This window comes from Nerophis lumbriciformis, linkage group LG27 (genome assembly GCF_033978685.3).
Source record: "Nerophis lumbriciformis linkage group LG27, RoL_Nlum_v2.1, whole genome shotgun sequence".
NCBI classification, from domain to species: Eukaryota; Metazoa; Chordata; class Actinopteri; order Syngnathiformes; family Syngnathidae; genus Nerophis; species Nerophis lumbriciformis.
Window position 1 is genome coordinate 30,749,273 of NC_084574.2, and position 20,374 is coordinate 30,769,646.

General features: G+C 36.6%; 1 protein-coding gene across 1 annotated transcript in view; it reads left to right on the plus strand.

The window, feature by feature from the left end:
• The window catches only part of nherf2 (NHERF family PDZ scaffold protein 2), a 31,389-nt gene that overhangs the window by 4,114 nt on the left and 6,901 nt on the right, over positions 1 to 20,374 (plus strand). The window contains exons 2-4 of the mRNA XM_061988157.2: positions 3,708 to 4,013; positions 15,656 to 15,841; positions 18,670 to 18,816. Of these exons, the coding sequence (XP_061844141.2) occupies positions 3,708 to 4,013; positions 15,656 to 15,841; positions 18,670 to 18,816 (639 nt within the window). The remainder of the gene's footprint in view (positions 1 to 3,707; positions 4,014 to 15,655; positions 15,842 to 18,669; positions 18,817 to 20,374) is intronic.

The following is a 20,374-nucleotide window of genomic DNA, read 5'->3' on the forward strand; positions in this document are numbered from 1 at the left end:
AAATAACAGTCACCAGTCTATGTGAAATGTATAAAATAGTGCTGTTAAATTATTTATTTTTTTCAATCAGATTAAACACACTTTTAAATTGGATTAATCATGATTAATCACAGGCAGCACGGTTGGACAGTGGTTAAGGCAAGTGCCTCACAATAAGAATGTCCTGGGTTCGATTCTGTGTGGCGTTTGCATGTTCTCCCTGTGATGTGAGAGGAAGCCGTAATACCGCCTTCCGCCTCCAAAAGGGACAAGCGGTAGTGAATGGATGGCTGATTAATCACAGATTATATATTTAACAATTTTTAAAAAGCCCAATATTTGGAGATAAATGCAATGTTATTGTCAAAATGTCTTTCAGAAGCATTTATGTATTCATTTATTTGCTGAAAACTTGTTTTATTTAAAGTTTTTTTGAAGGGAAATTTACCAGCAGGTCTCCTCACTCACCTTTGCACTGATGCATGCATTGACCTGATCACTAACCATGCACGGTTAGGGTAAAAAAGCAGTCCTGCAGCGTGTTTACTTGTGCAAAGCTGGACAGCCAGTCAACATCTAAATGTTCTCCAATAAACACACATGGTTAGTCTTTTCTTGTATTTTAGTCAAGTCATTTGGTAAACATGGTAGGCTATAGGCCACTAACAGCTGGAAGCTACACAGCAGATGAGCGCACAATAGCACACAAGCTAGACATACATTATAAGTAGGGATGTCCGATAATGGCTTTTTGCCGATATCCGATATTTCGATATTGTCCAACTCTTTAATTACCGATACCGATATCAACCGATATATACAGTCTGTAATGTATGTGTGATCATGTTTTGTTTTAGTCATGTTCGGTTTTGTTTTTTGGACTTTTGTTTGTTTTGTCTCCATAGCAACCATTAGTTTTCACCTGTCACGTCACACACCTGTTTCACGTTTTGAGTCACGCACCTGTTTTCACTAATCATGTCTGTAGTATTTAAGTTCATTGTTTTCAGTTTGTCTTTCTGGCGACATCCGCATTCATACCCCTGACACATGCTCCACACACCCTTATGACCCTTGCTGCGCTTTTTCATGCCGTTTTCTCGTCCAAGTAAGTTTTCTTTATTCATGCCACAGTTTGCAAGTTTTGTTTCATTGTTCATAGTTTCTGCCGTTGTGCAAGTTTTGTGTTTATAGTCAAGTTTTGTACTTCCGCCCTTGTGCGCGCCTTTTGTTTGCTTCTTTTTTTGTAGTTATAGTGTTAAAATAAATCATGTACTCCCCTTCACGCCACATCTGGTCCAAATCTTTTGCACCTCTGGAGAACAAACCACGCCACAGTCCCAGTCGTGACACAGTCGTGGAATTAACACATTATTATGCCTAATTTGGACAACAAGGTATGGTGAAGATAGATAAGGTCCTTTTTAAAAAAAATGTATAAAATAAAATAACATAAATAAATTAAAAACATTTTCTTGAATAAAAAAGAAAGTAAAACAATATAAAAACAGTTATATAGAAACTAGTAATTAATGAAAATTAATAAAATTAACTGTTAAAGGTTAGTACTATTAGTGGACCAGCAGCACGCACAATCATGTGTGCTTACGGACTGTATCCCTTGCAGACTGTATTGATATATATTGATATATAATGTAGGAACCAGAATATTAATAACAGAAAGAAACAACCCTTTTGTGTGAATGAGTGTGAATGAGTGTAAATGGGGGAGGAAGTTTTTTTGGGTTGGTGCACTAATTGTAAGTGAATCTTGTGTTTTTTATGTTGATTTAATAAAAATATAAAAATAAATAAATTAAAAAAAAACGATACCGATAATAAAAAAAACGATACCGATAATTTCCGATATTACATTTTAACGCATTTATCGGCCGATAATATCGGCAGGCCGATATTATCGGACATCTCTAATTATAAGTGTCCGTAATTTAACAATATTGTAATCTAAACACCACATTTGTTAATATAAACAAATATCAAATGCTTATAGTTGCATATTACTTACATATACAAAGTCCCAATGGCAGAAGTGTATTAGCAAGTATCCAGTAACAAACAAGTATCCAGGAAGTAACGACTTCCTGCTTCATGAATTTATTTATTTGAATTAGGACAATGCATATTCATCAACATAGAGCAACAATGTAAATATGCCGGAGTTAGCACAATAGCTCATTTTCATCCGTTGTCCTAAGGCAGGTTAATACAGTAAACATTCAAAAGGTCATGAAACAAAAGAATACATAAATCACAAGACAAAAAAAAAACATGTAAATAGTCTAATTGTGCGTGCACGTCTGATTAGTTTTCAACCACTGTTTCTGTGCCGTTTTACAGGTGTCACAGTTTCTGACATGGGCTGGCCACTTCAATTTAAAAGAGAACATAATTCCAATTAAGACAGTTCATCATAAATAAGTTAGTGTTTTAGTGTTAAACTGGGTAACACATGGCACACTGACAAAGCTTAACCTATTGTTACAATAACAATCTACAAGGTTAATATAGCTGGCTTCTCTTTCTTCCCCTCCATTTTTCTGCTTTCTTTTGTATTTCAAGTTATCATTACATATATGTATTGTGGCATTTGAACAATTGTATTGTTGATAATAGAGGTAATTTATTGTTATTATTCATTATTAATAGCGCTACTACTATTGGTATTTGTATCGCTCCATTCGTAGTGTAATAGTGCTCATTGTCATTTCTGTATTATTATTTATTTTACTTACTGCTTCTTTGCTATCACTTTTACCATCATATTTGTACACATTGTATTTGCTGATGTTGCTCTATTGTTGTTGTTGTTGTTGTTATTATTGTTATGTTTGATGTTGTTGTTTCTCTGTCTTATCCCCCTCTCGTCCCCACAATTTCCCCCTCTGTCTTCCTTTTTCTCTCTTTCTATTCCCTCCTGCTCCGGCCCAGCTGCACCAAATAATAATATAAATACATTTAATAAAGTCAAATACAAATAAGGCAACAAGAGAAGTATCCCACACTTCTCTTTTGTAAAGTAAATGTGTACAGCCGATATGAGCATCTACATCAACTATATGATTTGCCTGAGAAGCTGGACAGGACAAAATAAATAAATAAATAAAATAAAATAAAATAAGTTAGGGTTTTTCCACACCTACCATTGTTCTCTGTTTGACTAGTTTCACTTATTCTAACATCCGGAAGTGAAAACGTTGTAACGGGACTCTTCTACTTGTGTTTATTGATGAGATGCCTGCTGTAAAACATTCTAAACATACCGTGAAAGCAGCTTAAGACTTTTTGAAGGCAGAGAGTTTGAATGGCCTGATTTCACGCTAATAGAGGATGCTTTTCATTTGTTCTTCCATTTCCTTCCGCTTACACGGGTCGCGGGGGTAGCAGTCTCAGTAGCGAAAACCCAGACTTCACACTTGGGGGGGACACCAAGCCATACCCATGCCAGCTGTGGCACATAATCCCTCCAGTGTGTCCTATGGTCTACTTTAGGGCCTCCTTCTGTCAGGGAAAGCCTGAAAGACCTCACCAGGAGTCTATACGGCTCCTAGACAGACGGTTGCAAGCAAAAGTGTCTGGTAAATCATCCAGGAAACACGGAATCTGGTCACATCCATGGGATCCAGACTTCAGACTACATCCATTGTCCAAATTGTGACAACAACCCCTGACAGGCCTCTTCAAGACTAACACATATCTACTGTGTGCAGGTGGTAGAGCGTATCCGAGAAGTACCTCATCGTACCAGACTATTGGTAGTGGATCGATATACCGACGACTACCTCCAGAGCTGTGGCTTGGAGTGCACAGAGGATTTAGCCATCGAGATGGGAACCCTCTCCCCGCGTCCTTCGCCTGGGCCCACACCGTCCACCTCCCCTGTTCCCCGAGTGATTTCACCCAAGTCCCCCAAGTCTGACGACACACTTCCTGCTGCAGACTCGCCCGCTCTCGCGTTCCTTCGAGGCAAGGTCAAGAGCTCCTCTTTGACATCGAGTACTGTGACGGATACAGAGGTAAGGCACTAAAAGGTATGCAAAAGTGTGTCGTAGACATAGTAGCTTTACAGGGAGCATGTACGTATTGGGGGAAGCAGGGGGAGGGTGACATTCAAAAGCCAGTTTTTGTCCCAAGTAGTGTTGTCCCGATACCAATATTTTGATACCGGTATGTAAAACAGTGTTGGGGTGTGAACGCGACGCCATCATGTCATTTGTAAAATCTAATAAAAATGCTCTAGATTGTAGATCTATATAATTAAAGACAAATATGTTTTTGTTTTTGTTCATTAATAGTATCAGCCTGTCAGATTTTTTATTACACGATGCCTATATCTCTAGTTTTACTTTTTCAGAGAGAGGTATTCTTAAAGTTATGTACATTTACATGTACTAATGTGTGTACCGTATTTTTCGGACTATAAGTCGCAGTTTTTTTCATAGTTTGGCCGGGCTCCAGTGCGACTTATATATGTTTTTTTCCTTCTTTTTTACTATGCATTTTCGGCAGGTGCGACTTATACTCCAAAAAATACGGTACATGCTGTATCGGGACAGCTCCATTGAGAGTTTGCGCGAAGTGGCTAGGGAGAGGGAAGTCTGGGCTTCTCTACTTAGGCTGCTGCCCCCGCCACCCGACTTCGAATACGAGGAAGAAGAAGGATATTTATATATGTGTGTGTATATATATATATTAGGGGTGTGGGAAAAAATCGATTCGAATTCGGATCGCGATTCTCACGTTGTGCGATTCAGAATCGATTCTTATTTTTTTTAAATCGATTTTTTATTTTATTTTATTTGTTTATTTATTTTATTTTTTTAATTAATCAATCCAACAAAACAATACACAACAATACCATAACAATGCAATCCAATTCCAAAACCAAACCCGACCCAGCAACACTCAGAACTGCAATAAACAGAGCAATTGAGAGGAGAGACAAACACGACACAGAACAATCCAAAAGTAGTGAAACAAAAATGAATATTATCAACAACAGTATCAATATTAGTTACAATTTCAACATAGCAGTGACTAAAAATCCCTCATTGACATTATCATTAGACATTTATAAAAAAGGAAAAAAAGAACAATAGTGTCACAGTGGCTTACACTTGCATCGCATCTCATAAGCTTGACAACACACTGTGTCCAATATTTTCACACATATAAAATAAGTCATATTTTTGGTTCATTTAATAGTTAAAACAAATTTACATTATTGCAATAAAGTTGATAAAACATTGTCCTTTACAATTATAAAAGCTTCTTACAAAAATCTACTACTCTGCTTGCATGTCAGCAGACTGGGGTAGATCCTGCGGAAATCCTATTTATTGAATGAATAGAGAATCCTTTTGAATCGGGAAAAATATCGTTTTTGAATCGAGAATCGTGTTGAATTGAAAAAAAATCGATTTTGAATCGAATCGTGACCCCAAGAATCGATATTGAATCGAATTGTGGGACACCCAAAGATTCACAGCCCTAATACACATATATATACAGTATATATATACAGTCGCGATCAAAAGTTTACATACACTTGTAAAGAACATAATGTCATGGCTGTCTTGAGTTTCCAATAATTTCTACAACTCTTGTTTTTTTGTAATAGAGTGATTGGAGCACATACTTGTTGTGCAGAACTTTCCTCCAGAAGGTCTTATCTTTGTCCATGTGACGTCAGATGAAACAAAAATTGAGCTGTTTGGCCACAATACCCAGCAATATGTTTGGAGGAGAAAAGGTGAGGCCTTTAACCCCAGGAACACAATTCCTACCGTCAAGCATGGTGGTGGTAGTATTATGCTGTGGGCCTGTTTTGCTGCCAATGGAACTGGTGCTTTACAGAGAGTAAATGGGACAATGAAAATGGAGGATCACCTCCAAATTCTTCAGGACAACCTAAAATCATCAGCCCGGAGGTTGGGTCTTGGGCGCAGTTGGGTTTTCCAACAGGACAATGACCCCAAACACACGTAAAATTTGGTAAAGGAATGGCTAAATCAGGCTAAAATTAAGGTTTTAGAATGGCCTTCCCAAAGTCAGTGGACAATGTTGAAGAAACAAGTCCATGTCAGAAAGACAACACATTTAGCTGAACTGCACCAATTTTGTCAAGAGAAGTGGTCAAAAATTCAACCAGAAGCTTGCCAGAAGCTTGTGGATGGCTACCAAAAGCGCCTTATTGCAGTAAAACTTGCCAAGGGACATGTAAAACAAATATTAACTTTGCTGTATGTATACTTTTCACCCAGCAGATTTGGTCACATTTTCAGTAGACCCATAATAAATTCATAAAAGAACCAAACTTCATGAATGTTTTTTGTGACCAACAAGTATGTGCTCCAATCACTCTATCACAAAAAAATAAGAGTTGTAGAAATTATTGGAAACTCAAGACAGCCATGACATGATGTTCTTTACAAGTGTATGTAAACTTTTGATCCCGACTGTATATATATATATATATATATATATATATATATATATATATATATATCTTTGTAGTGCATTCAATTGAATATGGGTTGAAAATGATTTGCAAATCATTGTATTCCGTTTATAATTACATCTAACACAATTTCCCAACTCATATGGAAACGGGGTTTGTATTAAACTCAACTCGTCTCCTGCAAAATAGAACCTGGCACTCAAACTTTTGTTTATACAACCATGTTTATTTAAATCTCTATCCAGTCCAACACAGTCTAAGGTTAAGTCTGGACCAAGCAGAAGACATCCAAAAATGTATACATAATGTACTGTACTTCTTGTATTCATTCCGCATTGTTACTGATGCAACGAGACGTACAAAGTGTCCAAAGGCGGCGATGACGTCTTGATGTTCACAATGTTGCTGAGTCTGTCAGAACTTTGTTTAGCCTCCAAACAAAGTGGCGCTTGATCGTCAAGACCAGCGGCTTAATGTGTTTGGCTGAATGCAGGGTAAATAGCGGTTGTCCTTTGGCTGGCTGGTGGACTTCTTTTCCACATTCTTGCATAAAATGGCTGTGATATAAACATACATTACATAATGAAAACAGCTCATATACCTACCTAAATATCATGCCTCTTTTGGAACACACATTATAGTGTATATGTAGTAGTGTTTTCCCGATACCGATATTTTGGTACTGGTACCGGTACCAAAATTATTTCGATACTTTTCGGTACTTTGATACTTTTTTAAATAAAGGGGACCACAAAAAATGTCATTATTGGCTTTATTTTAACAAAAAAATCTTACGGTACATTAAACATATGTTTATTATTGCAAGTTTGTCCTTAAATAAAATAGTGAACATATATGGCAACTTGTCTTTCATTAGTAAGTAAGCAAACAAAGGCTCCTAATGAGTCTGCTGACATATGCAGTAACATATTGTGTCATTTATCATTCTATTATTTTGTCAACATTATTAAGGACAAGTGGTAGAAAATTAATTATTAATCTACTTGTTCACTTACTGTTAATATCTGCTAATTACTTTCTCTCTTAACATGTTTTTTCCACACTTCTGTTCAAATGTAATAATCACTTATTCTTCTGTTGTTTTGGATGATACCACAAATTTGGGTATCAATCCGATACCAAGTCGTTACAGGATCATACATTGGTCATATTCAAAGTCCAGGGACATATTTCCTGAGTTTATTAAAACATATTATGAATTTTTTTTAAACTAAAGAAGATGTTGTGATGCCAAAAAATATTGACGTAATCATTGTAGTATCGACCAGATACGTTCCTGTACTTAGTATCACTAAAAGGGCAATATATTTATCTGTACAGTAATCTATTTATTTATTTATATAAGCACCTTATTGCTTTTTTATTCTGCACTACCATGAGCTGATGTAACGAAATTCCGTTCTTATCTGTACTGTAAAGTTCAAATTTGAATGACAATAAAAAGGAAGTCTAAGTCTAAGTCTAAGTCATTATCTATTACAGGGATCTTAACCATAGGGCCAGGGCCTATTGTTGGGCCGCGAGTGCCCCCTAGGGGGCCACCAAAAATAATCTATTTCTCAGCTGTGGTCCAATTGAGTCGCAGCGGTACTCAGTTGTAATACACTTTTCAACCACTTGTGGCAGTAATGACAATATCAAACAAACAGAAGAAGTCTGGAGCTGAAGTCATTTAAGCATAAAAAATATGACTAAAGTGGTGAAGCTGTTGTTAAATTTTTTTGACAGTTTAGTTAAAAAACGTATCATTATTATAAATTTAGTTAGTTTTTTTTTTTTCAGTACTGCGCAATTGTATGTACATTTATTTTCCATCAGTTCTCGAGTCCCTTCTTTTGCAGTATATATGATTAGCATTTATTTTTGTAATCAGTCTGACCTAAGTCTTGATGATAATCTTTGTGATTAACACATGGTTTCATTTCATTTGGCAAGGTTTATTCTGTTAATTAAGTAGGTTGAATAGAATTATTGAATACGATTAAAATAAATGATAAATAAAAAGTAAGATTACTAATTTAGTGTAAATATTTGAGTGGGCCCTGGGCCCCTGTTTCGTGAAAAAGTTGGGCCCTGAGGTCAAAAAGGTTAAAAACCCTTGTTCTAGATCACACGTTCTTATTTTTATTTAGAGGAAATAGCTTAACAGCACATGCATGTGAATAATATTGCAACATTACTCGCCACCTACTGTAAAATAATGACATTAACGGGTAGTTAATATTTCCAATTTTAAGACAAACCCATTATGACAAATGTATTTGATCACGCTCTTGTCTTGAATGCACTGCAAAAAAAAACTGTCAAAATATAAGATAAAAAGGTTAAAATAGTAAAAAAATATATAATAAAAACTAGGGGAAATTAACTAGCTGCATGGACAGATAATTTAACTATATAAGACATCCTAAATCAAGATTTGTATGTCTACAAATTAAAAGGACTTTTAAGCTAGAAATAAGTATTTTATTCTGAAAACAAGCATTATTCAACTTGTAATTCTTTAATTAAGCATCCTCGAGACGTTGCTAAATATCTTATTTGAATAGTTAATTTCTGAATCTTAATATTTTCAAACTACAATATCAAAAATAATTAATTATTCATTCTATAATTAAGATTAGTTAATGACTAAAAATAAGCAAATAGCTCTTAAAACTAGGGAACTTTCTAAAAAGTTAATTTTAAATATTGGCAAGTGGCAAACAATTTGCAGTGCAATGGTTGACATTCATCAAAGATGTAAACACAGACAATATTTCACTGTCGCGTGAAAGCGGCAGACACTCAAATAAAGCCTGACTGCAAAGGTCACACGCAGACATAAACATGGAGTACTTTTTCAATTTGCAACTTGCCCTAAGTTACATTTTTCAATCCAAAAATGTAACAAGAACACCACCAGCTGGTTTATGTTACCATTATGTTACCACAGGCCTGGGCAGTTATTTTGACTGGGGGAGCCAAATTTAGAGAAAAAAATGTGTCTGGGGGCCGGTACATCTATCCATATATCTATCTATGTATACATATATATGTATATATATATATATATATATATATATATATATATATATATATATATATATATATATATATATATATATATATATATATATATATATATATATGTAAGCTGTGAAAATCTTCTGTACAGTATGTGTGCTTGGGTCCTATTTTTAGGAACACTAATACAAAACCTGACAATAATGTCTGATTGAATGCTAAAAACGTTATGACAGACCGCCTTAAAAAACGGAATTACATTTTAAGTTTTTTTACTGAATGAGACACCCAGAATGTACAAGAAAATAAAGAATGTGGGATTTACAATATTAACTATGAACGATAAAACACTGAATATTGACAACATATTAACGTCACACCCCCTCTTGATCGACATATTTTACAATCAAGCGAAAAGCAACAAAAATGCAACAAACACAGCGAAATATGAAACGCAAAGGGTAAAAAAAAACTCCACCTACAATCTGATATATCTGATATATTACTAAACTTTAGAAATTTGTTGTAAAAATCTTCTTCCGTGTTTGTCCCTGACACCCGCATTTTCAGGCTCGCTCTGGAAACACTCTGTGGAAACGCTCCCCACCCACACTGCTTGGTGCCTCATCTGAGCTGCTGTGACTTACATTACCATAGTAACTAATTAGATTACCATAGTATCTAGTATATCATGCAAAAGCACAGATTCCAACATTGAAATACTTTGTATAGTTCAAGACTTACGGTCATTTGAAAACATCACTGCACATCATAATGGCAGCTACACTTTCCATCTTAAAGATCTAAAGAAATTATTTGGGAATGTCCGGCAGGCCGTATTTTTCCCAGGTATGTGTTACCAGGTTTAAAGGAACATATACATATTCTTTATATGTTCATTATTTTCACAATTACTAAATATATTGAATAAAAATTGCTCGTCGGTCAAGTCTGGCGTTAATGGCTGTCACTCACCAGTGTCTTGTATGGTACTGTAGATGATTGTTGATCAAATATATATTCAATAATTGCTAACGTTAGTAAGTAAACTTTGCCAAATCGCAATAATTAGCTGACAACGCACAAAGGTAATGCATCTATGTTTCGGCGTTTACGTGCTTAAAGGGGAACATTATCACCAGACCTATGTAAGCGTCAATATATACCTTGATGTTGCAGAAAAAAGACCATATATTTTTTTAACCGATTTCCGAACTCTAAATGGGTGAATTTTGGCGAATTAAACGCCTTTCTAATATTCGCTCTTGGAGCGATGACGTCACGTTGTGACGTCACATCGGGAAGCAATCCGCCATTTTCTCAAACACCGAGTCAAATCAGCTCTGTTATTTTACGTTTTTTCGACTGTTTTCCGTACCTTGGAGACATCATGCCTCGTCGGTGTGTTGTCGGAGGGTGTAACAACACAAACAGGGACGGATTCAAGTTGCACCAGTGGCCCAAAGATGCGAAAGTGGCAAGAAATTGGACGTTTGTTCCGCACACTTTACCGACGAAAGCTATGCTACGACAGAGATGGCAAGAATGTGTGGATATCCTGCGACACTCAAAGCAGATGCATTTCCAACGATAAAGTCAAAGAAATCTGCCGCCAGACCCCCATTGAATCTGCCGGAGTGTGTGAGCAATTCAGGGACAAAAGACCTCGGTAGCACGGCAAGCAATGGCGGCACTTTGTTCCCGCAGACGAGCGAGCTAAACCCCCTGGATGTCTTGGCTCACACCGTCCCTTATGCCACCGAAGATGATCAAGAGAAGAATATCGACCCTAGCTTCCCTGGCCTGCTGACATCAACTCCAAAACTGGACAGATCAGCTTTCAGGAAAAGAGCGCGGATGAGGGTATGTCTACAGAATATATTAATTGATGAAAATTGGGCTGTCTGCACTCTCAAAGTGCATGTTGTTGCCAAATGTATTTCATATGCTGTAAACCTAGTTCATAGTTGTTAGTTTCCTTTAATGCCAAACAAACACATACCAATCGTTGGTTAGAAGGCGATCGCCGAATTCGTCCTCGCTTTCTCCCGTGTCGCTGGCTGTCGTGTCGTTTTCGTCGGTTTCGCTTGCATACGGTTCAAACCGATATGGCGCAATAGCTTCAGTTTCTTTTTCAATTTCGTTTTCGCTACCTGCCTCCACACTACAACCATGCGTAATCTGTTGAATCGCTTAAGCCGCTGAAATCCGAGTCTGAATCCGAGCTAGTGTCGCTATAGCTTGCTGTTCTATCCGCCATGTTTGTTTGAGTTGGCATCACTATGTGACGTCACAGGAAAATGGACGGGTGTATATAACGATGGTTAAAATCAGGCACTTTAAAGCTTTTTTTAGGGATATTGCGTGATGGGTAAAATTTGGAAAAAAACTTTGAAAAATAAAATAAGCCACTGGGAACTGATTTTTAATGGTTTTAACCCTTCTGAAATTGTGATAATGTTCCCCCTTAAAGCCAGAAGAGGGTGGGCGGGATTTAATGTTTACAACACTTTGGTAAGTCGCATAAAAGTTGCGAACTGCCTGTTTAAGTCTTTTATTGAAAGCATTCTATTGATCATTTTAAGAAGAAAAAAGACATTTGACAGTATGTCCCTGTTATTTGTGGGGAATATATTATAAATGATCCATTCTCCGCTGTGTCACAATTAGAACGTGGGGATGGACAGGTGTCCAAATATCGATTATATACGTATGTTTTATAAAGTAATACAGACGGTTCGAAAATGCTGAATTAATGCTAATGTTCTCTCAACGTTAGTTTAAGTTTGGTTCTAACTAACCAAAGGGAGAAATATTGTATGTGTTTCCTCTCTCCCACAGAGGAGAGAGGAAAATAATAAATATTGTGCACTACGACAACCGCAACCGCATTAGAGCAGAGAGTAACCAGCTAAGGAGAGGAAATTAGCAAGTAGATTAATAAGCCTGGAAAGACGATAATATCCACACAGTGCGGCAACACGTCTGTCAGCTATAGATATGAATGAGCATATAGACGACACACGTCTTTCAGTCGCAAGTTTATGGTGGCTAGGGCCAAACTGTCTGAACATTCTGTGGTTCAAGAAAGCACAAAAATGAAATCAAGGATGCCTGCTCGCTAAGTGGCCTTGTGGTTAGAGTGTCCACCCTGAGATTGGTAGGTCGTGAGTTCAAACCCCGGCCGAGTCCTACCAAAGACTATAAAAATGGGACCCATTACCTCCCTCCTTTGCACTAAGCATCAAAGATTGGAATTGGGGGTTAAATCACCAAAATGATTCCCGAGCGTGGCCACCGCTGCTGTTCACTGCTCCCCTCACCTCCCAGGGGGTGAACAAGCAGATGGGTCAAATGCAGAGGTTAATTTCACTACACCTAGTGCGTGTGTGTGACAGTCATTGGTACTTTAACTTTATATATGGTGTGCGCACTACTATTCAAAAACCGAAAATGATGCATTACTACATATGTCAGTAGCCAAAGGAGGAGTCTTGTAGACATATTATTAATATAATGAATAATTAAATGTAATCAATCATGTCCATGTAGACATTCAATCACATACAGTACATAAAACAAAAAAAATACAGTATAAAATGCATTATCACATAATATTAAAACAGTGCTTGTGCATATTCAGTAAAAGGCATCTAATAAATAAATAAAAGCAGCAATAAAAAAAAAATATATATATACTTTAAAAATGAGTCTACACACTAATACATTGAGATTATATAATATCAATATATGACATATTAACAATATACAATATTATAATATTATACAATGTAATAATTATAGATATATATAGATGTATAAAAAATATATTTATGATGGAACTGTAGCCTCTGAGTCGTAATCGAATCATTAGGTGCCCAAAGATGAACACATCTAGTTATGCTTAAAGTTAAAGTACCAATGACTGTCACTCACACACTACTTACGTTGAATGAGATGCCTATCTTCACATTATTTTTTTTAGAAAATATAAAAACAATGTATCCAAAAATCGGCAATTTTGCAGCAGCGCAGATATTGAACTGGCAATTGTCTGAACAGTTTTGGCTTTGTTTTTATAAAAGTTGTCACTTCCTGATGCAAACCTGGCCAGGAATTGAAACCATGGTATCCTTGGTGGTATACCACCAAGGATACGGCATAGCAAGATAATAAATGTTAATTAAATTGTGATGACTAAATACAATGGTGGCCCTAGTGCGTGAATGTGAGTGTGAATGTTGTCTGTCTATCTGTGTTGGCCCTGTGATGATGTGGCAACTTGTCCAGGGTTTACCCCGCCTTCCACCCGAATGCAGCTGAGATAGGCTCCAGCACCCCGCGCCACCCCAAAAGGGACAAGCGGTAGGAAATGAATGGATGGATGGACTAAATACAATAGTTATTTCCTATGCATGGGTCAGGGTGTTTTGCAGTGCGTCAATTGGTTTGGGCGGATGTGACAAATATAGTAATGAGGCCAACGACATAGAACTCTGCAGGATACATGTCACCACAACATGTCACCATAGCAATCTGTTGCCTTGGTCTTCCTTCCCGTCGCTATACAGCAGGTATAAAAATGAATGAATCGCATTATGCACAGCTTCATATACAGTACGTCATATACAGGACCTCTATGGAGTTAGGTTATGTTATGTAAGTGTGCGTTCATGTTCCCATGTTGTTGATGGGGCAGACAAGACTGTGAGAAAAGTCACAAAGCCCTCATGTTGGCTTGGTGACCAGACGGTCACTACCCTGAGGAAGCCTGACGACAGCGACTAATGCGCCGACCTGGCACAGAACACGCTCCCTGCCAGCGTCATGTCATGGCCGGCAAGTCATGCAATGTGTCCAAATGTGTCGCCGGTAATTAGGATCAGGATTGTCTCTAATGTTGCTCAGACGGATCCATTTAGTTCATTCTATTCATGTCAATTAGACCTTTGTGGTAGTTACCTTGCACTTTAATACACCTTAGTTACTTCAAGGGGCTGTTTGCAACCTGTGCAGGCAAACGTCTCAGCCAAATAGTCTTTAGATACTTGCAGAAATATGTTGAAATGATCCAATAACTCTGAAAATACGGTATCAAAACGACTTAAATATAATGCTACTTTTCCCCCTCAAAAAAAGTCTAAAAAAGTTGGGTTGTCTTATAGTAAGGATCAGGAGAGTAATACATGCAGACAAACAACTTTTATACAAGGAGTCAAAGCTTTTCTTCCTGTCACTCACCTCACACACACCATTGACCTGAAAAGTCCTGGCAAGATGCACACACGAAAAACCGCTGGAAAAAAAGTGTCTAAAGAGTTTGGGCAAATTAGTTATGATGCCATATATAGAAATGTACATATATATATATATATATATATATATATATATATATATATATATATATATATATATTATATATATATATACATATACATACTGTATATATATATATACATATATATACATATATATACATATACATACTGTATGTATATATATATATACATATACATACATATATATACACATATATATATATATATATATATATATATATATATATATATATACATACATATACATACGCATATATATATATACATATACATACTGTATATATATACATATACATATATATATACATATACATACTGTATATATATATATACATATACACATATATATATATATATATACATATACATATATATATATATCTATATACATACACATATATATATACATACATATATATATATATATAGACACTCAGTGTGTGTATTATATATACATATATATACGTTAGGTCAGGAAAAAACACAGAGGCTATTTCATCCCTACAAGCTTGTTTCGCAGGTTTCCCTGCTCTTCAGGGGATTTTATTGAAGTGTCACTTCAATAAAATCCCCTTTTTTTACTTTTATTTTTTTATTAAAGTGTCACTTCAATAAGATCCCCCACATTAAATTTGTGATGACATTTTGATGCAAACTATATGGTATGTTGAATGGGATTTGTGTTAAGCTTGATCATCTACTACTACGACCGGCGGCCAGCCAAAGTTGTACCCCGCCTTTTACCCTATGGTAACTGGAATAGGTTCCAGCTTCAGTGTGACCATGTTTCTCTATACCTTCGGTACATTTTTTAAATGTTCCCACGTTACAGACGGAGGCCTCGCCAGAACCATCAACCGAACTTCTTCCCCGCCTGTGTCATCTGGTGAAGGGGGAACACGGCTATGGTTTTAACCTGCACAGCAACAAGGCCAAGTATGGACAATTTGTACGCTCAGTGGACCCCCACTCACCCGCCGAGTGTGCTGACATGCGGCCAGGAGACCGACTGGTGGAGGTAAACACGCCAGGGGCTTCCCTGCTTTGTATTTCTATCCCCAAATGATGCATGAGTGGTTCACTTTTCATGTCACATTACATGTCACTTTACTTTTCACGTTACATGTCATGTTGCATGTCACCTTTCATGTCACATTACATGTCTTGTCACATGTCACCTTTCATGTCACATTACATGTCTTCTTACATGTCATGTTACATGTCACGTTATATGTCACTTTACTTTTCACGTTACATGTCATGTTACATGTCACCTTTCATGTCACATTACATGTCTTGTCACATGTCACCTTTCATGTCACATTACATGTCATGTTACATGTCACGTTATATGTCACTTTACTTTTCACGTTACATGTCATGTTACATGTCACCTTTCATGTCACATTACATGTCATGTTACATGTCACGTTATATGTCACTTTACTTTTCACGTTACATGTCATGTTACCTTTCATGTCACATTACATGTCTTGTTACATGTCACCTTTCATGTCACATTACATGTCTTGTCACATGTCACCTTTCATGTCACATTACATGTCATGTTACATGTCACGTTATATGTCACTTTACTTTTCACGTTACATGTCATGTTACCTTTCATGTCACATTACATGTCTTGTTACATGTCACCTTTCATGTCACATTACATGTCTTGTCACATGTCACCTTTCATGTCACCTTTCATGTCACATTACATGTCATGTTACATGTCACGTTATATGTCACTTTACTTTTCACGTTACATGTCATGTTACCTTTCATGTCACATTACATGTCTTGTTACATGTCATGTTACATGTCATGTTACATGTCTCATTATGTCGCTTGACATGTCCCTTTACATGTCACATTACATGTTATGTTACATGTCTCATTATGTCACTTGACATGTCCCTTTACATGTCACGTTACATGTCACATTGCATGTCTTGTTACATTTCACCTTTCGTGTCACATTACATGTCTTGTTACATTTCACCTTTTGTGTCACATTACATGTCTTGTTACATGTCATGTTACATGTCTCATTATGTCACTTGACATGTCCCTTTACATGTCACGTTACATGTCACGTTACATGTCACGTTACATGTCATGTTACATGTCACATTACATGTCTTGTTACATTTCACCTTTCGTCTCACATTACATGTCTTGTTACATGTCATGTTACATGTCTCATTATGTCTCTTGACATGTCCCTTTACATGTCATGTTACACGTCATGTTTGATGTGCCGTTAAATGTTACATTATATGTTGCATGTCATGTTACATATCACGTTATATGTCATGTTACATGTCACATTGCCTGTTATGTTACATGTCATGTTAGATGTGATGTTATATGTCATGTTAGACGTCATGTTATACGTCACTTTACATATCATGTTACATATTATGTTACATGTCATGTTAGATGTGATGTTACATGTTATGTTACATGTCACATTACATGTTACAAGATATGTTACATGTCACATTGCATGTTATATTACATGCCATGTTACATGTGATGTTATATGTCACGTTAGATGTCATGTTATATGTCACTTTACATATCATGCTACATGTCACTTAGCATGCCATGTTACATGTCACGTTATATCGTGTGTTACATGTCACATTCCATGTTATCTAACATACTATGTTAGATGTCATGTTATATGTTACTTTACATGCCACGTTACATGTCACGTTATGTCAGTTTACATGTCACTTCACATATCACATTGCGTGTTATGTTACATGTCACATTACATGTTACGTTATATGTAACATGCCATGTTATGTCATGTTACATTGCATGTTGGAATTGGGGGTTAAATCACCAAAATGATTCCCGGGCGCAGCCACCGCTGCTGCCCACTGCTCCCCTCACCTCCCAGGGGGTGATCAAGGGTGATGGGTCAAATGCAGAGAATAATTTCGCCACACCTAGTGTGTGTGTGACAATCATTGGTACTTTAACTTTAACTTTAACTTTATATTACTTGCCATGTTAGATGTGATGTTATGTCATGTTTTGTCATTTTACATATCATATTACATGTTATGTTACATGTCACTAAACATGTCATGTTAGATTTCATGTTACATGTCACGTTACATGTTATGTGACATGCCATGTTACATGTCACATTAGACGTCATGTTATATGTCACGTTACATTCCACGTTGCATGTCACGGTATGTCAGTTTACATGTCACTTCACATATCCTATTGCGTGTTGTTACATGTCATGTTACATGATATGTCAAATATATAAGGTCTGCTTCTTTCTACTCCTTTTCGGATGTCTTGAGGTGTATAACTGTCAACCTGAGTTTGTGCACAAATGTAACCTGGTATGCATGTCTGGAATGAAATGAAGTGACTTGAACATGTAACATTACATGTTACATTACATGTCAGTTACGTGAATGCAGTTGATTGGAAAAGCAGCACCATCGCCCTTTGTATTAATCAGGTCTGTGCACTGATTTGCGGTGTGATTGGATTGAAGCAGATCAGCTGGAATTAAAGTGTTTTAGTTAGACAGGAAGTGAGAGAGACGGTGTTTACAGGGTGAAAGGCCAAAATCCATAGTTATATAACCAGCAAAGGGCAGGTTGGTCACAAACAGATTTTAGTGTTGTGGAGAGGAAATTGTGTCATGCAAATCAACCCGCTTCCACTCAAATGACTTCTTTTTATGTCCTGTGAGGGGAGACATGCCTCCCGCTGTCACGTTGCACAATGGCTACTTCATCATCATAGTCATCGCCACTAGCTCCTCTTCTCTTTACAGTTTCCTATACCATGTCTCCTGTTTCTCAGGTAAATGGAGTGAACATCGAATGCCTGAGGCATACTGAGGTTGTGGCACTCATTCGAGCAGAAGAGCGAGAAGTGCGTCTTCTGGTGGTCGACCAGGAAACAGACGACCTGTTCCACAGACTTGGGATCACACCCACAGCACGACATGTATATTTTCTGTTTGTTTATTTATTTACTTACAGTATTTATTGCCTTTTTATACACACACACACACACACAATTACATTTTCAGGGACAATCATTGATTTCTTTTTCACATCATATTTAGTAATAAATAGAGATGTCCGATAGATAAATGCTTTAAAATATAATATCGGAAATTATCGGTATTGTTTTTTTTATTATCGGTATCGTTGTTTTTGTTTTTTATTAAATCAACATAAAAAACACAAGATACACTTACAATTAGTGCACCAACCCAAAAAAAACTCCGTCCCCCATTTACACTCATTCACACAAAAGGGTTGTTTCTTTCTGTTATTAATATTCTGGTTCCTACATTATATATCAATATATATCAATACAGTCTGCAAGGGATACAGTCCGTAAGCACACATGATTGTGCGTGCTGCTGGTCCACTAATAGTACTAACCTTTAACAGTTAATTTTACTCATTTTCATTAATTACTACTTTCTATGTAACTGTTTTTATATTGTTTTACTTTCTTTTTTATTCAAGAAAATGTTTTGAATTTATTTATCTTATTTTATTTTATTAATTTTTTTGAAAAAGGACCTTATCTTCACCATACCTGGTTGTCCAAATTAGGCATAATAATGTGTTAAATCCACGACTGTATATATCGCTATCGGTTGATATCGGTATCGGTAATTAAGAGTTGGACAATATCGAAATATCGGATATCGGCAAAAAAGCCATTATCGGACATCCCTAGTAATAAATCAATTTTATAGTCACAGGCACAATTATAATAACTTACAAATTGGTCGTTAAAAATGTCAGATTTACAAAAGGTGATTGCTCATTACAATATTTTATTTAAATATTTTTTATCTACAAGCGGTAGAAAATGGATGGATGGATGGATGGATATTACGCCCTGAGATCGGTAGGTTGTGAGTTCAAACCCCGGCCGAGTCGTACCAAAGACTATAAAAATGGGACCCATTACCTCCCTGCTTGGCACTCAGCATCAATGGTTGGAATTGGGGGTTAAATCACCAAAAATGAATCCCGGGCGTGGCCACCGCTGCTGCTCACTGCTCCCCTCACCTCCCAGGGGGTGATCAAGGGTGATGGGTCAAATGCAGATAATGATTTCGCCACACCTAGTGTGTGTGTGACAATCATTGGTACTTTAACTTTTAACTTAACTACATTAGTCCTAAAAGGGTGAAAACAAAATAAAGAACTGTACTTCTGGGCTGCAACCAGCAGAGGCGCTGTTGCCTAAAAAATTAACAACATGCCATTAGCTACTGTGCCGTGAGAGATCATAAGGTGTGTTGCGGGAAATGATTCAATGTCATTATTTTATTATATATATTAATAACATTATTAGTGTCGAACGATAATTATTTAAAAATCGAATTAATCACACTTTCGAATTTTGATTAATCTAAAAAAAGACCCCAATTTTTTGACACAAATTAAAGAATCTTATCCGAATGTCATACATGAACATTTTCTAAATGTTTTACTAAGATGCATGTCATGTATTTGCTCAAAACTTGTTAAACGTT